This window comes from Prunus avium, chromosome 5 (genome assembly GCF_965620075.1).
Source record: "Prunus avium chromosome 5, drPruAviu1.hap1.1, whole genome shotgun sequence".
Lineage (NCBI taxonomy): Eukaryota > Viridiplantae > Streptophyta > Magnoliopsida > Rosales > Rosaceae > Prunus > Prunus avium.
In genome coordinates, this window is record NC_142288.1 from 16314087 (window position 1) to 16334688 (window position 20602).

Consider the following 20602-nt stretch of genomic DNA (forward strand, 5'->3'; position numbering starts at 1 on the left):
TGTTGATCTAAATCAAAGAAGTTCATTTCAACCGTCAATTCTTAAGCCTCACTATAGCAAACCTCCAAATCCAACATAAATGTCTGGTAACAAAATAGGGGTTTACAATGTACAATGGTTTGTTGACAATGAAACTAAAATCGGTGGTTTTCTTTTCTTTTGGTCATTCTGCGTCACTGTCTATGGGAGTTGATAGTTGTTATGCATATAAACTTATATTCAATGGATTCTGGATGTGGCAAAATAACGTATTACTTTATTCCTGATAAACCAAGATACACTATAAGAAAGCTCACATGTATGTTTGAAGGAAAAACATAAACAAAACTTCTTAAATTTGACAATTCAAAATTAACGAAAGCTAAAATCCCAAAAGCAGATTACAACAGTAGATAAACTCTCAATGGAGCCTGAAGAAGGAAAGTAGAGGATCATACACAACTTGATTGGCATTCATAGCCATAATAAAATCCATATGGGCATAATCCTCTCTGAACTGTACCACAAGCTTGTCCATGTAATGATCTTTGAGGTTGTCCAGCAAAAGGTTCACATCAAACACGTTCGAAAGCGGATCCCTCCCTCCATAGCTGAGGAATAGAGGAACATCTTTCGGAATGTTTGCCATGTTGTACACAGGAGGAGTAGGCTGCCTGTAGTGCTTGATGTTTGTGATTGGCAGACCGTAATCATACATTTCTATGGTGCCCTTTCTGACCACTTTCGAAAATCAACAAGAAGCAAAAATTGAAATTAGAGTAAGTATTGAATGTAATTAGGGTGGATTTTCAAGCAAATACTTCAGCTTTTTAGCGGACTTTAGACCTTTAGTTTTAGGTCACCATAACTCAACTTGGAAATGAAAGAGACTTACTCTGAAAGAGATGTAGAGCATTCTTTGTTGAAGTAGTTTGCGGCGTATGCTTAAAAAGAGCATCAGTGCTTGAAGAACTGAGGCAGCAATTTGGGCCTATAGATTGAAAAAACCAAGCCAATCAAAAGAGGAGGAATAAAAGAAATTCAAGTTAAAAAGTATGAATTCAATGGGAAAGCTTAACATGGTAGTCACCTGTTGTAACTGATAGAAAGTTGGAGCAGTCAATGCCTGGTCTTGTGCAGATAAAATCCAAAAGTCGGTTTACCTGCCTGTTGGGATTTTGGGAAGAACAGGAAATTTTTTATAATCATGTCAATTTTCACAAATGAGTGACCAAGAATCAGATATATTAACATTCAACCTTTTATTTTATTTTGTTTTGCTATGAAAAATCCTTATAAATTTTACTTGAAGGACAGTTCTGTACATAATCGTTAATGTAGAAAAGCATCCTTGTCAACTGTTTTGAAACAATGCAACAAATTATAAGACATAGTTGAGGAACTTCTCATGCTCTAGGCTAGCATTGTTGGCCTCAGAGGCAGGAGAAATTTGTGAAGTATGCATAGGAATTAAACTTATGATATTGTCTGCATTTGCCTTTGCTACTTAAGAAAAATAGGTTAAGTTGCTAATCTCACTCGTTTGGAAATGCCTGGGAACGCAACAACGCCAGTCCCTGTTAAATAAAACAGATAACACTTTGGTCAGTTATTCTACTTCATAATGAATGAACTAAGAATCCCATAATTTCAAAATAAAATAAAATAAAAGTTCATTGAGTTGTGTTACTTGAGCTAAAAATATGTCGGCAGCAGTTCTTCCAAACGGCGATATCTGACCAAGATAAGCAATTGGACTAAGCAAAGCAGCTGATCTTAGCAGGTTTAACAGCTTTTCTTGGGAGAAGGCGGCAAGGGCAGTCAAAGTTCCCTATAATTTCAGTACTTTCCAAGTCTCAGTCATACTTGTTTGTTAATTATATGTGTTACAAAAAAGAAAAAAAAGAAAAAAACCTGGATCCAGGAAATATTTACCAAGGAATGACCAACATAGTGTAATTTCTGTCCTGTTTGATTGTTCACATACTGGAATGCAGCAGGAAGATCATAAGCAGTCAATTCATCCCATGACCAGTCCCAGTATGCCTACATATATAAACATGTATCATTAGTACGTATAAGCTTAATTACGATGCAGATTATGATGTGATTAAAATACAAGCAAAGTGATCGTACCGGATCATTAGGGCTAAGTGATGTGTGTCCACGGCTAGATTCTGTCCCACGAGCGTTGGCAAGCCATACGTCAAAACCCTCATCTGCCAAGATGAATGCCAAAGCCTTATCCGGCTCATTGAGCAGCCAAGCTGAAGCATCCTGTTATCACACATAAATTGATTCTTAATTGGCTTGTTATGCCATGTACTGTGTACATTTAGGGTTCAGGTATATGGTGGCTTAATTAGGTACAAACCATAAGTAGTCCATGTTGTAACAAAACAGGCAGCTTAGCTGCTGTCTCGTTACCGGACCGACCAGCTGGAATCCTTTGCAAGCCAAGGACATAACCATCTGCTGTTGTTACCTTAAACCCACCAAAAGTTCCATGAAAAAAGATACTACAAAGTTTAATTACCAAAAAAATAGTGACATATATAAACTGATGAAAAAAGATAAAACTAAGGCTGGCATTTTATAAAACTTAGTTACTTTATGTTCTTCGCAAGCATAGCCTTGTGTCTCCACCAATGATTTGCAAATGCCACCATCCACATTGTTGGTTGGTTGCAGCTTAGTTCTTGTTGCTGCAGCAGCTGAAAGAGAAAGTAGAGCCACAAGAAGTAGAGTGCTCAAAGGGTTGGCCATTTGGGGCTTAGTTTGATTTTGATACAAGTGATATTGGTTGAGGGGGGGAATCGAACCTAGGACATGAGGTGCAAGGGTAAATGCTCTTAACCACTTGAGCTACAAGTTCCTTGATGGAGCTTAGTTTGATTTGTTGTCTCTGAGCGTTTCATAGTGTTTTGCTTTTTATAGTAAATAAATCCGAAACAAAACGGATCAAGCCAAACACAAGAGTTACCTTATTTGTTGGGTGAACTAGGTAGTAAATGAAAATAAATGTCATATAGAAACCCCCCAAGACTTTGACCTCCCAAACTTTGAATTATTATGAGATTAATGTGGAAATTATTATGACACTATATGAGTACAAATGTGTGTAAATTCTCATGAATGACCCTTTGTACGTTAAATTGCACATTGTAATATTGAATTTCTGAAACTTTGTATTGAATGATAACGCTAGAGCATAAATAGATTTAGATCTGTGGTCTATTTTGATGAAAACGTTTACAGACCAATCAATTTATTTATTTATTTTTTATAGTGGTTGACTGAAAGTAGACAAATTTGCCTGAGTTGAAGAAACATATAAATTGAAACGTCAGCGTTTTTAGACCTTGGTGAGAGTCCAACGATCAACTTTGTCCCAAATTATACGTTTAGCTTGATGTCCAAGTTAGTCAATTGAGATTTCCATTGGACATTTAGCTGCTTGACCATCTTTTGGCCTCCATGTTCCAATTGGTTTTCTCATGTTCGTGCCTTCAATGGGCAAGGCCGGTTGTCAGGTTTTTGCATGTTTCTTATGCACTGCGTTTTGTCATTCTTTCCAGAACCCGGAAAAAAAAAGCGCATAATTGAGACACGGAAATCTGAGTCATTTTACTTGGAGCTGAATAATTCTTATTACATAAAAAAGAATAAAAACTTGAAATAATAACTCAAGGTTTAAGGCTGAACGACTGTGAATTCAAAATTCAATTTCAACCTAGAGGTAAATGGCCACATCAAAGAATCTCCTTTCCACCAAGAAAAAGAAAATAGAAAAGGCCACGAAGCTACTTTGAACTTACAATTAGCATATGTTGTTGGTCCTAGATTATCAACACCAGAGTAAACAAAAATTTCAATTGGCCTTTCAGCTCAATCTCCCCCTTTTAGCTGTTTCTTCCGTTTTCTTCGTTGATCTCTCAAACCTGGAAGGAATAACAATATCAATACAAAAACCAAAGGAGCCAAACCCCTTCGACCCCAAAACACACACACACACAAAAAGGAAAGAGAAAGGAATGAAAATTTACGTGTTTTCTCCTCTTTTCTTTTCCTCCTCAAATCCACTATGTTTCTTCGTTTTTGTGCCATCTCTTTCCCATCTATGCGCACCTGAGAGAGAAAGAGAGAGAGAGAGAGAGAGAGAGAGAGAGTATGAAATACTGGAACTCGAAGTAATGGGCATAAAAATAATGCATGCTTATTATTCATCCAAATAAAAAGTCAAATGAAAGCAAATTTCTGTAGTTTGTCTTGTTGATTTCAATATCGCTTTCGCACACATCAGCTGCTAATCTTATTGTAAGTATAGTTTACCATGCATCTGTTCATTTGTGATGGCGTGCATTCTCTCTAATCAACAAATGTATCCATATTTTTAATTTTTGAAAAATCAAAGGAAATGCAAAATTTTTGAAGGCTTGAAAAGTAGATATATTTACTTTGAGTGCAAGTTTGACCATACATAAGTTTCAACCATAACAAAAAAATATCAGTATTATCTGGACATCATGTATTGGGAACTATTTCAGTGTCCACAACATGAGAAGAGAAAAAGAGTAATGAAATCATGCCAAAAAACTTTAATCAGATTGCAGGAAATAGGTAAAGACTATGACTCTAGCCTTTAGGTACTACCTCATGCCCAGCACTCCGAAGTGCCTGGAGTGGTTCCACGCAATCCTGACCAATAACTACCAATTTACTTTTTTTCTTATCTCCCGAGTCACTCTTGTCACCAAGTTTTTTCATAGCCAATTCTTCAAATTGATGTTGCAGGAGAGGCGAAATACCAGCCTTAAAAAAAAAAAAAAAAAAAAAAAAAAAGGATTAGTGCCATTACTTGAAAACACAACAGTGCAGGAGCCCCTTATAAAGGTCGCGCAACAACCAATATACTCCTTAGTGGAGATCATAATCATATTATCTGATAGGGCAAATCAATCATAAGTTTGACCTCAACTCTCCGGAAAACACCATAAATGGGAGAGAAGACAGTAATTAAGGAATGTCAGGTTACAAACATAAGTGATTAAGTAGACAAGGAAAGGGGAAAAAACTGTGCAGCATTGTTCTTCCATAGAATACTAAACAGAACATGCAAAAGAACATCCAATTGCCATAAAATGTATATTCTTTGAAAGAGCCTGTGAAAATAAAGAATCTAAAAATGTGAAAGCCATAATTTAGTAAACCTACAAGGAGTTATCCAAACATTCCAGAAGTCTTGCTAGAAGTACATGAAGACTTGAGTTTCAATTCCCTTAGAACCTTTAGGTTCCCCGTGATTAGTTACTACACGACATTCCTAGTTTTGTACTTAATCTACATTGGGCACGTGTAACCATATAAAAGAAAAGGTTTATACATTTATGTGAAATGATAGACATTTAAACACACATCGAATAATCTCGTATACAGCTACAAACTATAATACATGACAATTTTGTTCTTGGTAAACACTAACTAAAGATAATATGACAAAATATTCTCAAAGCAGTTCTATAATATTTTTCTACTCCTATTTAATTTTACTAATTTTCATTGCACTCTTCCAACAACCTGGTCACAATTACGGGAGGGGAGTTACCCAGTGTTAGGCAGACAGCCTGTGTTAGGTTAGTCTTTGGCCCACTATTTTGGAATCCAACTCTTACCTACACCCAGATCACAATCATGAGGAGTTACCCAAGTGTTAAACAGACAGCCTCTGTTGGGGTAGTATCTACCCGTTGTTTGGGATTCCAACGGTTTTAGGTTGGGTCCTTTACCATTCAGGCCTATGTGGCTGCATAAAGGGCATTCAGGGATAAATTCAAGCAAGGTAGTAGTGTCAATTGAGAGATGGGAAGGTTTGGGTTTATTAAAAAAATTAAGAGTTAAAAAGGAAGCCGAGACTGGAACAAAAGAACTTTTATGTTTTTTATAAACAGTGCCAGTTTTATAGAATAACTAGATATGGAAATTTATGAGTTGGAAGGGGATAAGAGTTTTGCTACTTAAGGAGAGAAAAATATCAGCTTAGAGATGGAAGTTCTTGGTGATTAACATATAAAAATGAAATCATTTTTGGTATCGGTGTATATCTATATTGTTGGTTTTATTTGCACCAGATTTTTGGTATCAGTGTATACCCATCACCAGATTACTTGGATATTTAGTTTGATTAAATGGCCGGGTTATATAAAGATGAGGAATCGAAGGAGATGACAAGGGTATTCAATTAAGGTTTAATTTGGTTCATGTTTGACTTAATTAGAGATTTTAAACAATGATTAGAGATTCTTTTGGTTTCAATTTGCATCTTCTTCCTTCTATTACCTTCAAAAATCACAAAACTTTTCTAGGTTTTAAGGCTGATATCGGGAAATGTCAGAACTGTCAGCAAATATCGGGGAAATCGACAACATATCAGTGATATGGGGGGAAGAAAGGTTTACCCCCCAGTATCGGTCTCAACACTCTGAAAATCCAATCTGTCGGTGTATCAGCAGATATTTTCGTCCTTGATTAAGGGTTTGTCTTGGTCCACATTGATGTTGAGTAAAGGAAAATGATGGGCTACCTAACTCAGGGTTTGGGAAATGGTTATGCAGAATAGACTACAATTATTGTTTTAATTTAGGGTTTTTGAAGTTAGGTTTATTTAAGTAATTTAGTTACCAAGGGTTTCTCACAGGGTTTTAGGTCTATATAAATTAAGGGTTTTGTAATTCTCTAGAGGGAGACTTGGTTGATGAATAAAGTTTATCCTTCTTGAATCCCTGAGTATCTCTTTCCCCAGTTCATACCCTAATGTTTTTCTCGTCTCATCTCTCTAGCTCTTTCTTCCTCTACTTTATGAAAATTCTAATCCCACTTTTCTCTCTAATTCTACCCAAAGTTCTAAAACCGCTTCTGGCACCACATGAACCAAGTCTGCCTCTACAGAAATACAAAGCCCTAATTTATTGACTTAAAATCCTATTAGAAATCCTCAGGAACTAAATTACTGAGATGACCCTATACAAGAATAACAATCTTAGTCCATTCTACAAGAAATGAACTTTGATTTGGTGTCATTATTTGGCCCTTCCTTTGGTCTAAGAATTTCAATGATACTCCATTTAATTTAATTAATCTCAATGGGTGGGAAATAAATTTAAATGTTATGCTCTAGCTAGTAATGCTTAGACGGATTCCTGTCTATCTTTCCTTGAACATCTTTCTTTTCGTGGATAGAAGTTTCTCATTCCACAAAAAAATAAAGTGATATTATGAAAAATATAAAGAATGCATCAACGGTAAAACTACTTTTGCCAAGATTAACAGCAATTAACTAACAACTTCTAGAAAAGAATGTCAAAGTGAATAAGATCACATCTTATATAAGATTTATTTTTAAAAAGGGAAATAAGATGGTGAGATAGTTACCCCTGCCAAATAACGATGTGAAAATGACTTTGGTTGTAATGGGCGCGAAAGTAACATCTTGAGCTCCTGTTTTCCAGACAAAAATAGATCAAATGATATTACCCTACACTTTAGAATATGCAATACTTGACAAACATAAGAGGTCATTATGAAAAATAGGAAAGTTTGTAATACTACGCAACCTGCTGCAAGTTGTTTAAATTCATGGAGCTGGCTTTCCTTTTCTTATGAATTTTCACCCTTTCCTCCTCGCTGTCATCGTTGTCCACAACTAATTCAATCAATTCTGCATTTCTTTCAAACCAGCTTTTCTTTGATTTCTCCTGAAAAAGAAAAAGAAAAAGAAAAAGAAAAAGTAAAACAAGGTCATGAACAAACAAAAGGTAGTCAAACATACTATAGCCCATTATGAGAAGAATCTGAAATAGATATGAATGGGAATTACGAAAATTGGTACTAGTGTGCACATATGTTATAAGAGAAGACTATGTATGAAATATGCACATCAACTGTAACTTAGAGAAAAGAAAACTAGAGTAATATGAAAAATCATGATTAGATACAACAGAGTAGGTAAGGGTCACATCCCACGTTTTGGGTTGATGCATCTAGCTGGTCCGATGGCACGCACAAGCAGGGACAGTCCATATGAGTCATTCTTTCATGGAAAGGCCCAGTCCAATAGGCACATTACAAGGCCTACTGGGCTGGGCCTTGTGTTGTGCCTAGTGGGATTAGTCGTGGTCAATTCTAGGCCTGTCCCTATGGTCCATTCAATCGTTTGGACTAAGGGATAGGCCTAAGACTAGCTTTTCCTCACTTGGATCGGAAAGCTCTGCCTGAACAGGAAGTTGAGTCTTATTAAACCTAGGCTAGGTAAGACTTGGCCTTTCATACCTCAGGCCAAGTCAAATTAGCCCAGCCCTTCTTGCAGCCCTAGAGTGCACTGGGCATAGGCCTTGAGCAGCTTAGCCCACACTGCCCACCACTAGAATTACACTGTAAAAGTCTAAATATATGAATATACCTGGGAATCCTTCCGCAGAATTTTGTCTATTTGACGGGCAAGAGATAATCGTTTGATGACCTCAGGCAAGTATGCGTTGTCCATGGGAAATCGCTGAAAACTTTCCTAAGTACAGGAGAAAAAAAAAACATATTAAGGATAAATTGGAGACAGAAGTCACAGAACTGAAAACAATAAGTGCTGTGATTGATATATTCAACGTACGACCACATACTCAATATTTAAACCATCACTTAGCACTTATTTTTTTCCTTGATGTAAAGTTTAAAATAAAGCCTTATTCAGAAAAGTGTTACCTTTGAAAATGATTTGCACAACGAAACGAATTTGGATGTCTCATTTGGTGCAATTAATGCAATGCTGCATCCATCAGCAGAAGCTCTAGCAGTTCTACCACTTCTGTGAACATAAACCTAGTAAATAAATAAATAAAACACATTCTCCAGTCAGAAACTGTAAGGACTCCAACAAACATGATGAAAAACATCCAAATGTTTACTTCTGCTGAATGTGGAAGCTGGTAGTGAACAACAGTTCGAACACCAGGAATATCCAGGCCTCTTGCTGCAACGTCAGTGGCCACAAGTAAACCATGTTCATCTCCCCTAAAACGATCGATTGACTGCATTCAGCATGATGAAGAGTGGAACAGTGTTAAAAAAGAAATTAAAGAATTGTGCAAATACAACCAAGTCTTGAGAAGAGCAAATGTGATTATAAAAATAAAAGAAGGCATCATATCCGTCCCAATTCCAGTTTGTCTGGACCCAGATTATATACATTTAAGAATGAGCTCTAGGACACAAACATAAAAGGATTGGTAAGATTATTATAAAAAAAAATTTGCCATTTCATAGTCTACTTCATAGGACTATTATTTTTAAATAGGTATCAGTCTCATCATATAACTGCTCTGTTTAAACTACACCTACTGCCCTCAGCTCCACCAGACTAAAAAGGTTGAACTTCAAACTTTCTTTCCTAAATAACCATTGATTAAATTGAATACTAAACAATTTTTGTCAATCATTCACATGACCAAATTTCATAAAATGTCAAGGCCCACCAAAATTTAATTATAACTTTTTGTTTGCAAGATATTTCTGTTACAACCTTGTTTGACTTAATTGGAAAATGAAAAACGAACCTTCAAGCGAGCTCGCTGCTGCATCTGAGCATGAAGTGTCCAGACATTCGTTCCAAGAATGCGCAAGAGTGATGATATATGTCGCAACGCCGCAACTGACGTACAGAACACAAGTGTGCGACCTTGTCCATGAACACTTAAAATATAATACAAATAGGCATCTTTATCTTCTTCCGTGCACCTGCAAACCTAAGATGATTAAGTAGCATTCCACTGGAAAACTCATGCTATAAAATTGAAGAGACTACAATGAAATGACTAAACAACTTATTCATACAAATGAAAAAGGCAAATGTGTTCAAATTAAGAGAGTTCAGGGTTTAGTCCAAGGCACCCAAGGTCAAACTTTGAATTCCCCCTCCCCCTTTGACGTTCTTTGTACCATTAAAAAAAGAAAAAAAAAAGGTACAACGTATTACTTGAGATGCACAGTGGATCTAAGGTCTAAGATATCATGCTCTTACTAAGCTATTCACTAAATCACCACTACGCACATGTGTATACATGTATGTGTGTATGAATGAAAGTGTATATATATATATATATATATATATAGAGAGAGAGAGAGAGAGAGAGAGAGAGAGAGAGAGAGAGAGTTGAGTTCACACAATTCAATGGAGAAATATAAATTCAGGGCATTATAATCTAAAATGACTCAGTTCGTAAGATGAATTGAATTCTCATGACAAAAGAGTTCCACATGCCAGATAATAGATGAATAGATGACAGGGACATACTCGATAAATGACTCCACAAGCTTATTTGCCAAAATGGATGTATTTGTCAGATCAATGATGGCAACATTGTCTCTCATTCCTGCTCGCTCACTTAGAGCTTCTATAGAATTCACCCCATCAGACATTGATTGCTTTGATTTTAGCGAACTACGCTTTAGCTTCTTACGAAAATCAGGAGATAGTGCTATAGTAGCAGAGAAAACAAATGTTTGTCTTTTCTTCCTCTGGAAGTTGGACATCTCAACAGAATTTTGTGCATTTTCACAATGGGATTCAGTTAATCCATTCCTGACTGGAAGCATGTCAATTATTGACTGCAATTCACGGAAATGGCCATTTTCTATCATTCGATCAGCCTCATCCAGCACAAAGAAAGACAAGGAATGTAACTGCAAAAGCAGAAAATAGGAGTCACAAAATTGATTTAAACTATACCACATGTCAAGGGTGTAGTACATGTGTGCAGCTCATTTATGCACATGAGAACAAGCATTGCATGGCACCACAACTGAGACTATGGTCACCATATTTCTTCTTATGTTTGGAGTCGAACAGGGATAGCCCTCTTCCAATGAAGGCAACTGCTTACATACACAATATTATCAGTACTAACCTCAACAAGATGCTTTTCTCCACCAGACATAAGTTCCCATAATCTTCCTGGAGTCCCAACAATAATCTCAGGCCTTGCTTTTAGAAGTCTCTCCTGTTTTTCCATTGACATCCCTCCAACTATTGGAACCACTCTAACATCAGTATCCTTGGCAACTGCCTTAAGATGATCAGATACCTGGAAAATGAAAAATGAAAATCCCCACATGCAGATTCCAAATCAAACAAGGTTCACAAAAAGTCTTAAAGCCATATGTTCCAATTATTCAAACATGGGATAACTTCTCAGAACCATTTAACAAACTTTCCTGGGCCTTCTATAATATAAGTCCCAAACAACCCTAACAATGGATGCAGCAGATAAAGGAATAAAAAGATATATATGGACTATGTAGGCCCTAATGGAAACCTTTCTTTCCACTAGGAATGAACCTTCTTTTATTATAAAAACCAAAGACTTATTTTAAATAAGTTTCCGGGAAAAAAATGCCAAACTGTTGTTTTCTAGCTATCTTCAATTTACTTGTAACCAACTCCTAGACTTGAACATGACAAGAGCCCCAGAAGCAGGTATCAAACCATCCATAATGTCAACCCATGCACTCATGCAACTGAGAATTACATGAAGAAAATCAACTGGCAATGAAATTGTATTACCTGAAGTGCAAGTTCTCTTGTGGGAGTAATAATAAGGGCCCGTAAAAGACCTTTCAGAGCAAAATTTTCTGTTTGGTCCCCCTTTTCATCAAACATCTTCGCAGCCTTTTCTCTTTCCTCCAACAACCGTTGCAAAATGGGCAAACCAAAAGCTAGAGTCTTCCCAGACCCTGTCTCCGCAGCACCAATAACATCCTGCCATATAAATAAATTATAATGACCATCAAACCAGATATAACCACAACCTATCCAAGATCTTACACAATAACCTTAACCAACCTTCCCTTGATGAGCAGCAGCGGGAATACAAGCTTTTTGTATTGGCGTTGGTTCCTTGAACCCAAGCCGATATATTGATTTCATAATCAGATGATTGAGTCTCAACTCATTCCATGCATAATATTCATCTTCATCAAAAGGCTCTTCTTCAATTTCTTCCTTGCCATTGCTACTGTCGTCTGGAATCACAACACCGATGCAGAAAATAAAAAAGAAATAAAAAAAGAAACAGCACCACACAACACCAATGCAGAAAATAAAACAAAACAAATTAGCATTGGAAAATCCCAAAAGTAAAAAGACAACACTAACCAACTGTGTTCTCCTCATTTTCCAGGGTCTCCTTGGCCTTGTTCTTGTTCTTGTTCTTGTTCTTCTTTTTCTTCTTAATATTAACATTGTCATCCTTGTCTTTCTCTTCAACCTCATTGTCACCATTTCCATCAACATTCTCACTTCCCTGAGCTTCCTCTAGCTTCTTTTTCTTTTTCTTCCTTTTATCCATCTCATTATCATCCTTGTCCAATCTCTCTTCACCATTAGCCTCCGCCCCATCGCCAGCAGAGCCATCGACTCCGCTGCACTTCCGTTTCTTGAACTTTTTACTTTGCTTAGAATTTTCCTTCTTTTCCCTAATTTCTACTTGTGGTTCAGGAATTTGTAAACCATATTCAGCCTCATCAATCTCTTCAAGCATAAGAAAACCTGCATTCACTCATATTAACAATATCAAATGTAAATCCCCAAAAACCTTAATAGCAACTCTGCTTCTTTGAAACAAAAAATAAATACAATTAAGAAAGCAACTGCACTAAGATAATGGAAACCTTTTCTTGAACCAATAGCATTATATATAATTAGTCAGTTTTCAACACCCTGTATACTTCAAGAAGATCATCTTGTTGTGATATCATCGAAAACAAATTTTTTTAAAGTTTCAGCATGCATACATCTTCTCTCTTACACTGTCCAACTTATTTGAATGGTACTAATTACAAAAGAAAAAGGAAAAAAAGAAAGAAAGAAAGAATTAATTTTCTAATTACATGGCTTTTCCTCTAGAGCTTTAGGTTACTTCCTCGAAACCGAGTTTTCAGGCTAAATAGTTTCCTAGCAAATATATCATATGTATATGTATATATTTATACCTAGGAAGATTCTCCGGTAATTATTTTATGTTAAGGATTGGTTACATACTTCTAAGAATGTAATCAATCCTTAACTTAAATACTTACTGGAGAATGACCTTTTATACCTACATTTATAGCACGCGATGAATACTATAAAATAGAGAGCACCTTAGGAAGTTTAGATGATTTGATCAAATCTATTTTGCACAAGGTTAGCATCACCAACTTCAGTATAACTTCTGACTTTTTCATTGCATGCAATTTATAGAACATGTGGATTTAATTTTCAGATGCATCCATATATATGGCGGCCATGATACCACTAGGCAAGGCACAATATGGTATATTATTGATCAAAATAACGTTAAAACTTAATCAGTTGGACAATTTGTCTGGTCTTCTTTCACGTTGAACATATATACTTTAAGCCCTTTCCTATTAATTTCAACAAGTTTGTTGCCGTTTCTTTATATCAATTTTAATGGTGAAACAGAAGCAAAAAAACTTGATTATTATATCTGTGATGGTTTACGAACCTCCTTCAAGCTCGTTGTTGCTGACGACATTGGAGAAGGCGTGGTGGTCGTCATTGGGAAGAGATGGGTTCCATGGGAGCGAATCGAATCGCTCGAGTTCTGCATCTTGTTGTTGAATTTGTTTCCTCTTGGCTTTTCTCTTCAATCCACGCGAGAGAGGTGTTGGCAGCATTGTACTTTGAGGGTTTTAGGGCTAAAACCTAGGATGTTTAAAAGCTGATGGGTAAAAGTGGGATGAGAGAGAGAGAGAGGGGAGAGAAAGAGATCAGAGGGGGGAGTGGGCAGTGGCGGAGCAGTCCCAATAAAAATTTAGGATGGAACACAATGAGTAAAAACAAAGCGAGTAGCTGGCGGCACCACCACACGGCGACGACGACGGCAGCAGCGGCACCCCAACGGCGGCAGCAAGGGAGGAGATGGAGTTGAGGGTTTGGGGGAGGGGGGATTGAGTTGGGAACTTGGGGTTGGAGGAGAAAACCAAAAAAATTGGGGGTTTTAGAATGAAGGTATCGGTGCTGGTGCATGGAAGGATATGCTGGGCATTTTCGTATATTTTTTTTTAATTTCAGACCTGGCCCAAAACGACGTCGTTTTGTCCAGGTCATTTAAAAAAATTTCCCTGGGCCAAAACGACGTCGTTTTGCCCAGGTTGTTTTAAAACAAAAAAAGTCCTGCGCGCTGTGCTCGCAGCCTTCTTCTTCAGTTAATTCGTCCAAGAGGTCGCACCAGCAGCTCCAAGGGACCTCTAAGCTTATTTCCATGGCTTCCAAGAGGTCATGGGATGGGGTGATTGGGGTCATGAAGGGGACACCAAATTGGGGACAGCGAATCCGCTACCGTTCCAATTCAGGTTTAATTTCCTCTTAATTTAACTTAATTGCATCAAATTGCCTTCAACATTCCAGGTTAGGTCATAGGGCACCCAACGCTTGGTGGGTATGTCTCATTCATGCATTCGTTTATTTCCAACTCGGAAGAGGAAGTTTGGTTTAGGTCTCCCCCATAATCCGCTTAAGAGTAACACTAACTTGGTCCCCAACTTGTGCACAGAGAGACACAGGCACCCAACTAAATTTGGTTAGAATTTTTTATTTTTTATTTCATGCTATCAACTCTGTATGTCGTCTCTGTTTAATTTCCAAGAGTAGATGCAAATATATGTGCTTGATGATTGTTTTCTTTCAGGATCATTTACCACTGCCTTTTTAAATCGGATTCGGATACCATCCTTGGGTTGGGTTCAGTGCAGGTCAATCTCAATCTTGCATCCTTGTATCCTTCAGGCTACAGGGGAATTTTGCACACTACCCACTAATGAACTGTCTGATTCTGATTCTTGTAATGATGCAATTGGTCATTTGGAGGAATCCCATGTTGATTCTGATGGGGATGTTACTACCAAGACAATTAGGAGGGTCTACCAAACACCAGTGGATTTCACCAAAGTGAACAAGAATCTGCTTCCAACTGTAGTGCTTATTGGGCGTCCAAATGTGGGCAAGTCAGCTTTGTTTAATCGGTCAGTTTTTCCTCTAGATGTTGCTTTTTTTTCTTTCTTTTCATTATGCTATTTTTTGAAATTAGCATTCTATGTGTATTTTCCAAAATTTGGTTTTACTTATATTAGTGTTGAGGTTGTAACTTGTAATATTCTCAGCCTTGTTTTCTAAATTTTTTAAATTTTATTGTAGTTTAATCCGGAGGCGGGAGGCTCTTGTCTACAATACACCAGATGATCATGTTACTCGTGACATAAGAGAAGGCATTGCAAAATTGGGTGATCTACGATTTAAAGTATTGGACTCGGCTGGCTTAGAAACAGCAGCATCTTCAGGGTCTATTCTTGACAGAACATCAGGAATGACTGCAAGTGTTCTTGCAAGATGTCAGTTTGCTGTTTTCCTAATAGATGTGAGGTTAGTTATATCATTACATGGAGGCTAGCATGTCTTGACTTGTGTACAAATTAAAAGAGTTTTTCTATTCACACTGTGCAAGTTTTCAAGTTGACCAAACAAAGCTTTTCTATATGGGATTATTGGCTGTGAATAAGAAGCCTTATATTATGTGATCTAGTAGATAAGTCACATTTGGTTGACCATGGGGTTATATTTTATGGCCTTTCTATTGAAATTTTGTAGTTCACTGTTGTAATTTGAAAGAATTACTTGAGTGCTACCACCCACCACAACACCCCATCCCTCCAGTTTATCTTTTCCTTTTGAAAGAAACGTTTATTTAGTCTTTTGGTGTTATCTTGTGACTAGAGCTGGACTGCATCCCCTTGATCTGGAGGTTGGAAGGTGGTTGCGCAAACATGCACCTGGAATCAATCTTGTAGTTGCCATGAATAAATCTGAATCACTTCTTGATGGTAGTGGCTCTCTTATGGCAGCTGCTGCTGAAACTTATAGGTTAGGATTTGGTGACCCTATTGCCATATCAGCTGAAACTGGACTAGGTATGCAAGATCTCTATGGGAGTCTAAAGCCTAAGCTTGAGGACTATATGCTCCAAGTATTAAACAGTAAGGAAATTTTTATGCTTTTTTTTTTTCAATAAAGTATTTGTTCCATGCAGTCCATGATGTAGATTAACTTTTTGAAACATTATATAGTCTTCTAATCTCGATGATCGCTCTTAGCAAGCTTGGACTGTGCAACCATATTTACTCTTTAGAGAAAATTAATGAAGATTATCATACCTCCTTAAAACTTGGATTGGGATTGCAATGGTAGTGTTTACACATCTAAGCATGTTAAATTATTGCTCTATGTATAGCAACACTGCTTACTTTATGATTTTCTTTTTTAGTGAGAAACAACTTTCATTAAAAAGTGCAAGGGCAAAGAGGATAGCAAAGATGTTCATAAAAAACAAATCTACCAAAATATCATACACAAGAAGAATACCTTCCTTTATCTCAAAACTAATCCTCCCCCCCCCCCCCCCCAATATCTAGCATAATTACAGTAAAAAGAATATCCTTAAAAATGCTTTCACATTGATACCCAACAATCTAACTCTGTTTAGTTTGTTGGACCTGAACCTTTGACTGTAGTGATGACTACTTAGTCCAATATCAATAAACTACTATCTCATATTTTGGATACTGTAAGTTTATACCGTAGTAAATATTTTATTTATAGTTTTAAACTGCAAACAGGCTGCTACTGATGATTTCATATAATGTATTCTAATATAAACTGCAAACAAGCAGCTCTTTAACAGCATCATCATATTCTTTTATTGCTTTCTTGATGACGTGGTCAATTTTTATGCTAACCTAGTTGATAGCCCTTTTTTTTTTCTTTCTTTCCTGATCCTAGATGAAGAAGGTACTGAGGAGAGTAATTTCCGTGAGGATGGCAGCTCCTGTGAGCTTGAGGAGAGTAAGTTGCAATTACAGTTAGCAATTGTAGGAAGACCCAATGTTGGGAAGTCAACCTTGCTGAATACATTGCTACAAGAAGAACGGGTGCTGGTGGGTCCAGAAGCTGGTTTGACAAGAGATTCAATTAGAGCTCAGTTTGAATTTCAAGGGAGAACAATATACCTGGTACATGTTATATCTTTTGTATTATTTTTTTTTTTTCATCTTCTAAAATCTCATGTGTATTGCTTGATTTATTTGATTTTATTGTGGCTAAATTCAGGTCGACACTGCAGGTTGGTTGCAGAGAACAAAAATGAAGAAAGGACCAGCGTCCTTGAGCATTGTGCAGACAAGAAAGAGTCTAATGAGAGCTCATGTAATCGCTCTGGTCCTTGATGCAGAAGAGGTGTGTCATGCAATATGTTTTCTTTTACGAAAATTTGATAGTGTGTGATATATTTAGATGTCTGCTATGAAAATGGCAAAATTATCTAAGATGGAAAGAAAAAGGTCTCAAGTGTGTACATGAGTGTTAATGATGAAATATGAGGCTTTGCTGATAAGTGGTTATAGAGGTTTCAAAAAGAGACAGACTCCCTATGATATGCTGTAATCCGTAGTAAATATGGGCTGCTTGAGAATGGGTGGGATCCAGCAAATGGAGTCTGTCTCTGTTTGATGCTTCATGCAGTGCATTGTTTGGAGAGAGGTTTAATTTATTTGGAGGAAACAAAAGTGGAGAAGTTCTGGGAAGATGTGCTATGTTGGCAGTTTTTTGGGTAGTGTGGATGGAAAGGAATAGGAGAGTTTTTTTATAATGTTAAGGGTGATGAGATAGTTCAGTTATGGGATCCTTGTGGACATCAACGACTTAAAAGTTTAGAGATTATACCTTCCATTTAATATATTTGGATTGGATAGTAGAGATAGTTTTTCAAGTGAAATGTGATAGGGAGGTGTCTTAGTTGCAAGATTCTGATTGTTGTATATTTGGTGGATCTCTTGTTCACTGATGTGTACTTTCTTGTTTAAGGTTTAGTGTACTTTCTTGGTTTTTTTATAAAAATTTATGGTTTCTTATAAAAATAAAAATAAAACGACGAAACATGACACCTTATGTGCACAGGTCAACCCATTGATAATTCCTTTCTTATATTATGATGCTTGAATGATTAAATTCTGTGTGAGATTTGCTATTAGAAAAAAGAGCTTGTTCTACTAATAGAGTTTTATTGTCATTTGTTGCTTGATGCAAATGTTACTTTTGTACTATGAACTAACTTACTTTGGTCCACAAAGGTATTGATCCAAATCTATATTTGTAAAACAATTTTAGTGTGCGTCATCTACCTCTTTTCCCATTTCATGCACTGAGGTGCCTCTTAGGTAATATTGCAGTGAGGTTTTATTAGGTTTAATGTTGTTGTCTTGCCCAGTGTGATGAAAATGATTAGTGCATTGGTGGATGGCAGCATATGTGCCCCATTAATGTTATTTGCAATCTAGGGTGCAAATACTATTAAATTGACCTGAGAGCATTTTAAGCCTATTATAATGGTGAATCCTTAATGAATATAAAAAAACTTCTTGACCATATTATAATAGTGTTATATGCACTAGAAATGTTATAACCTGCAACACTGATTTTTGTTTTCTTCTCCATATTTAATGGATTCCTTTATTGCAACATTTTATGTAATGACCAGATTGCAAATTCTAGAAGAAGTTTGAAGCATGATGAAGTAGTTATAGCAAGACAGGCAGTTGAAGAAGGCCGTGGCTTGGTTGTAGTTGTGAACAAGATGGATCTATTAAGAGGGAAGCAATTATATGACAAGGTTATGGAAGCTGTGCCCCAAGAAATTCAGACTATTATGCCCCAGGTATGCCTGTGTACTATTTTTTAAAATAAATGTAAAGAATGCTCCCTGCTTGTTATTATCTTAACTACTCGCTTATATTTAACATACTTTTCATAAAGAGTACAAAAAGCTGAAGCATTTTTCATATGCTTGTCCTCGGCTGCCCAAGTTAATATGGGGTTTGTTCTGACCAAACAAATAATGATATGATATGAGCTCACAAAGTATGGGTTAATTATTTGATGCCACAAAAGTTTGGGTTAATTATTCGATTCCACAAAGTATCTTGGTTGATGAGGTCATTTTTATTTCGGGCGGGTAATTTATGAGAAGGTATCTACAAAAGACAGAAGGTTGGGGAAGGGGGACTCCAAGCTCTCTCTGAAATAATGTGTTTTGAGCAATGGTAAAAATTGTAGTTTACTGTTAGCATGGTTGTCGCAAACAGGTGACTGGAATACCAATTGTATTCATATCAGCCTTGGAGGGAAGGGGTCATGCAGCTGTCATGCACCAGGTTATTGATACATATGAAAAGTGGTGTTCAAGATTGTCGACAGCTCGTCTTAATCGTTGGTTGCGTAAGGTCAGTTGATGATACCTTTTGTGTTTCATCCATTGACCTCATAATAGTCATTTGGAAGTAACCTTCTCCGTCTTTTCCTGTGTTTGATCAGGTTATGAGCAGGCATTCTTGGAAAGATCAGGCTGCTCAACCCAAGGTTAAGTATTTTACGCAGGTGAAGGCCCGACCACCCACTTTTGTTGCCTTTGTGAGTGGGAAGAAAGAGCTCTCAGAAACAGACATCAGGTTCCTAAAAAGGTCTTTGAAAGAAGACTTTGATTTGGGTGGAATACCGATCAGGATCATGCCGAGGTCCATTGAAAGGAAAGCTGTGAACGGCACTAGCAAGAGCGGCCAAATTACTAATAGACCGTCTGAAAGGATGTTCTCTGACAAGAGAAAAGTGTGCCCGGTTGAATAGCATTTTTAACTCGACTAGACGGCTATTGTTGTCCTCTTCAATCTCAGGAATTTGAGCCTCGTTAGATGCTGAGACTGTAATTATCCAATAGTTACAATTTTGACCTTTATTGCAGGGTGTAATTTTCTTTAGGAAAATTATTTTAGTTGTAGATTATATTTTTTTGTATTCAATGTGAAATTCTTAGTTGAGTGGTAGCACAGTTGCAGGAGGGTTTGACATAAAAATGATATTTAACACCATTCCTTTTATTTTTTCCTTCTTTGGAACCCTTGTGCGTTTTTCCCTTATTATATGCTGGAATCTGCTTACCTCAAAACCGTTGTCTGAATTATTTGTTTTGGTAACACTAATAGGCAAATTTCTTGCATCCAATGCAAATTCTATTTATAGATCAATTGATCTTCATTCATATACTATTTATTTATCATTTTTTAAAAATTCGAAAAAAATGTAATTTTTTTTTTATATAATTAAATTAGCCAATGTTGTGAAATTGGTTTGAAACGCCACTCTTAAAATTTTTAGTTTGATGTCCTCCAGCCAAGGACAAAGTTAGTCAAAAGTAAATGGCTGAGAGGACCAAATGTCCAGATTTATCTCTAAATTGACTTCCAGAATCGCTCAGGCAGATAAGACTGCAAATTGGCGGCACTCCTATCAGACGATGGTTTAGTTGGCCTAGCTAGCCACAGGAAGGTCTAGTTCAGCGAAAAAAACTTATTCGTAACGGGGATAACACCAGTTAATAACACAATGACATCATGGCCGGTCCTGAGATTTTGAGGGCCCTGTGTGAAATTTAAACTGGAGCCTTCACATAATCTAATATGAAAATACTAAAAA

General features: G+C 36.8%; 2 protein-coding genes and 1 pseudogene across 3 annotated transcripts; 1 reads left to right on the forward strand and 2 right to left on the reverse strand.

Annotated features, from left to right (window-relative positions):
* Positions 1-400: 400 nt before the first annotated feature.
* Positions 401-2745, reverse strand: LOC110768007 (triacylglycerol lipase 2-like; annotated as a pseudogene).
* Positions 2746-3581: 836 nt separating this feature from the next.
* On the reverse strand, positions 3582-14034 carry LOC110767992 (DEAD-box ATP-dependent RNA helicase 13). The gene is made up of 15 exons (XM_021971673.2): positions 13533-14034; positions 12179-12571; positions 11867-12045; positions 11588-11782; positions 10932-11108; positions 10319-10707; positions 9582-9762; positions 8934-9056; positions 8731-8847; positions 8435-8539; positions 7590-7730; positions 7408-7473; positions 4633-4791; positions 4026-4107; positions 3582-3920 (listed from the first exon to the last, which is right to left on the reverse strand). The coding sequence occupies exons 1-15, from the start codon at positions 13702-13704 to the stop codon at positions 3868-3870; spliced, it is 2532 nt and encodes an 843-aa protein (XP_021827365.2). The 5' UTR covers positions 13705-14034; the 3' UTR covers positions 3582-3867.
* A 190-nt stretch (positions 14035-14224) lies between these two features.
* LOC110767994 (GTP-binding protein) lies at positions 14225-20007 on the forward strand. 2 transcript variants are annotated; one of them, XM_021971674.2, is made up of 9 exons: positions 14225-14382; positions 14718-15051; positions 15224-15448; positions 15800-16059; positions 16862-17091; positions 17189-17314; positions 18615-18791; positions 19219-19356; positions 19448-20007. In XM_021971674.2, the coding sequence occupies exons 1-9, from the start codon at positions 14292-14294 to the stop codon at positions 19754-19756; spliced, it is 1890 nt and encodes a 629-aa protein (XP_021827366.1). In that variant the 5' UTR covers positions 14225-14291; the 3' UTR covers positions 19757-20007. The 2 variants fall into 2 exon arrangements, with proteins under 2 accessions (XP_021827366.1, XP_088109200.1); XM_088253074.1 differs by lacking the exon at positions 14225-14382 and adding an exon at positions 14420-14609.
* Positions 20008-20602: the final 595 nt, after the last annotated feature.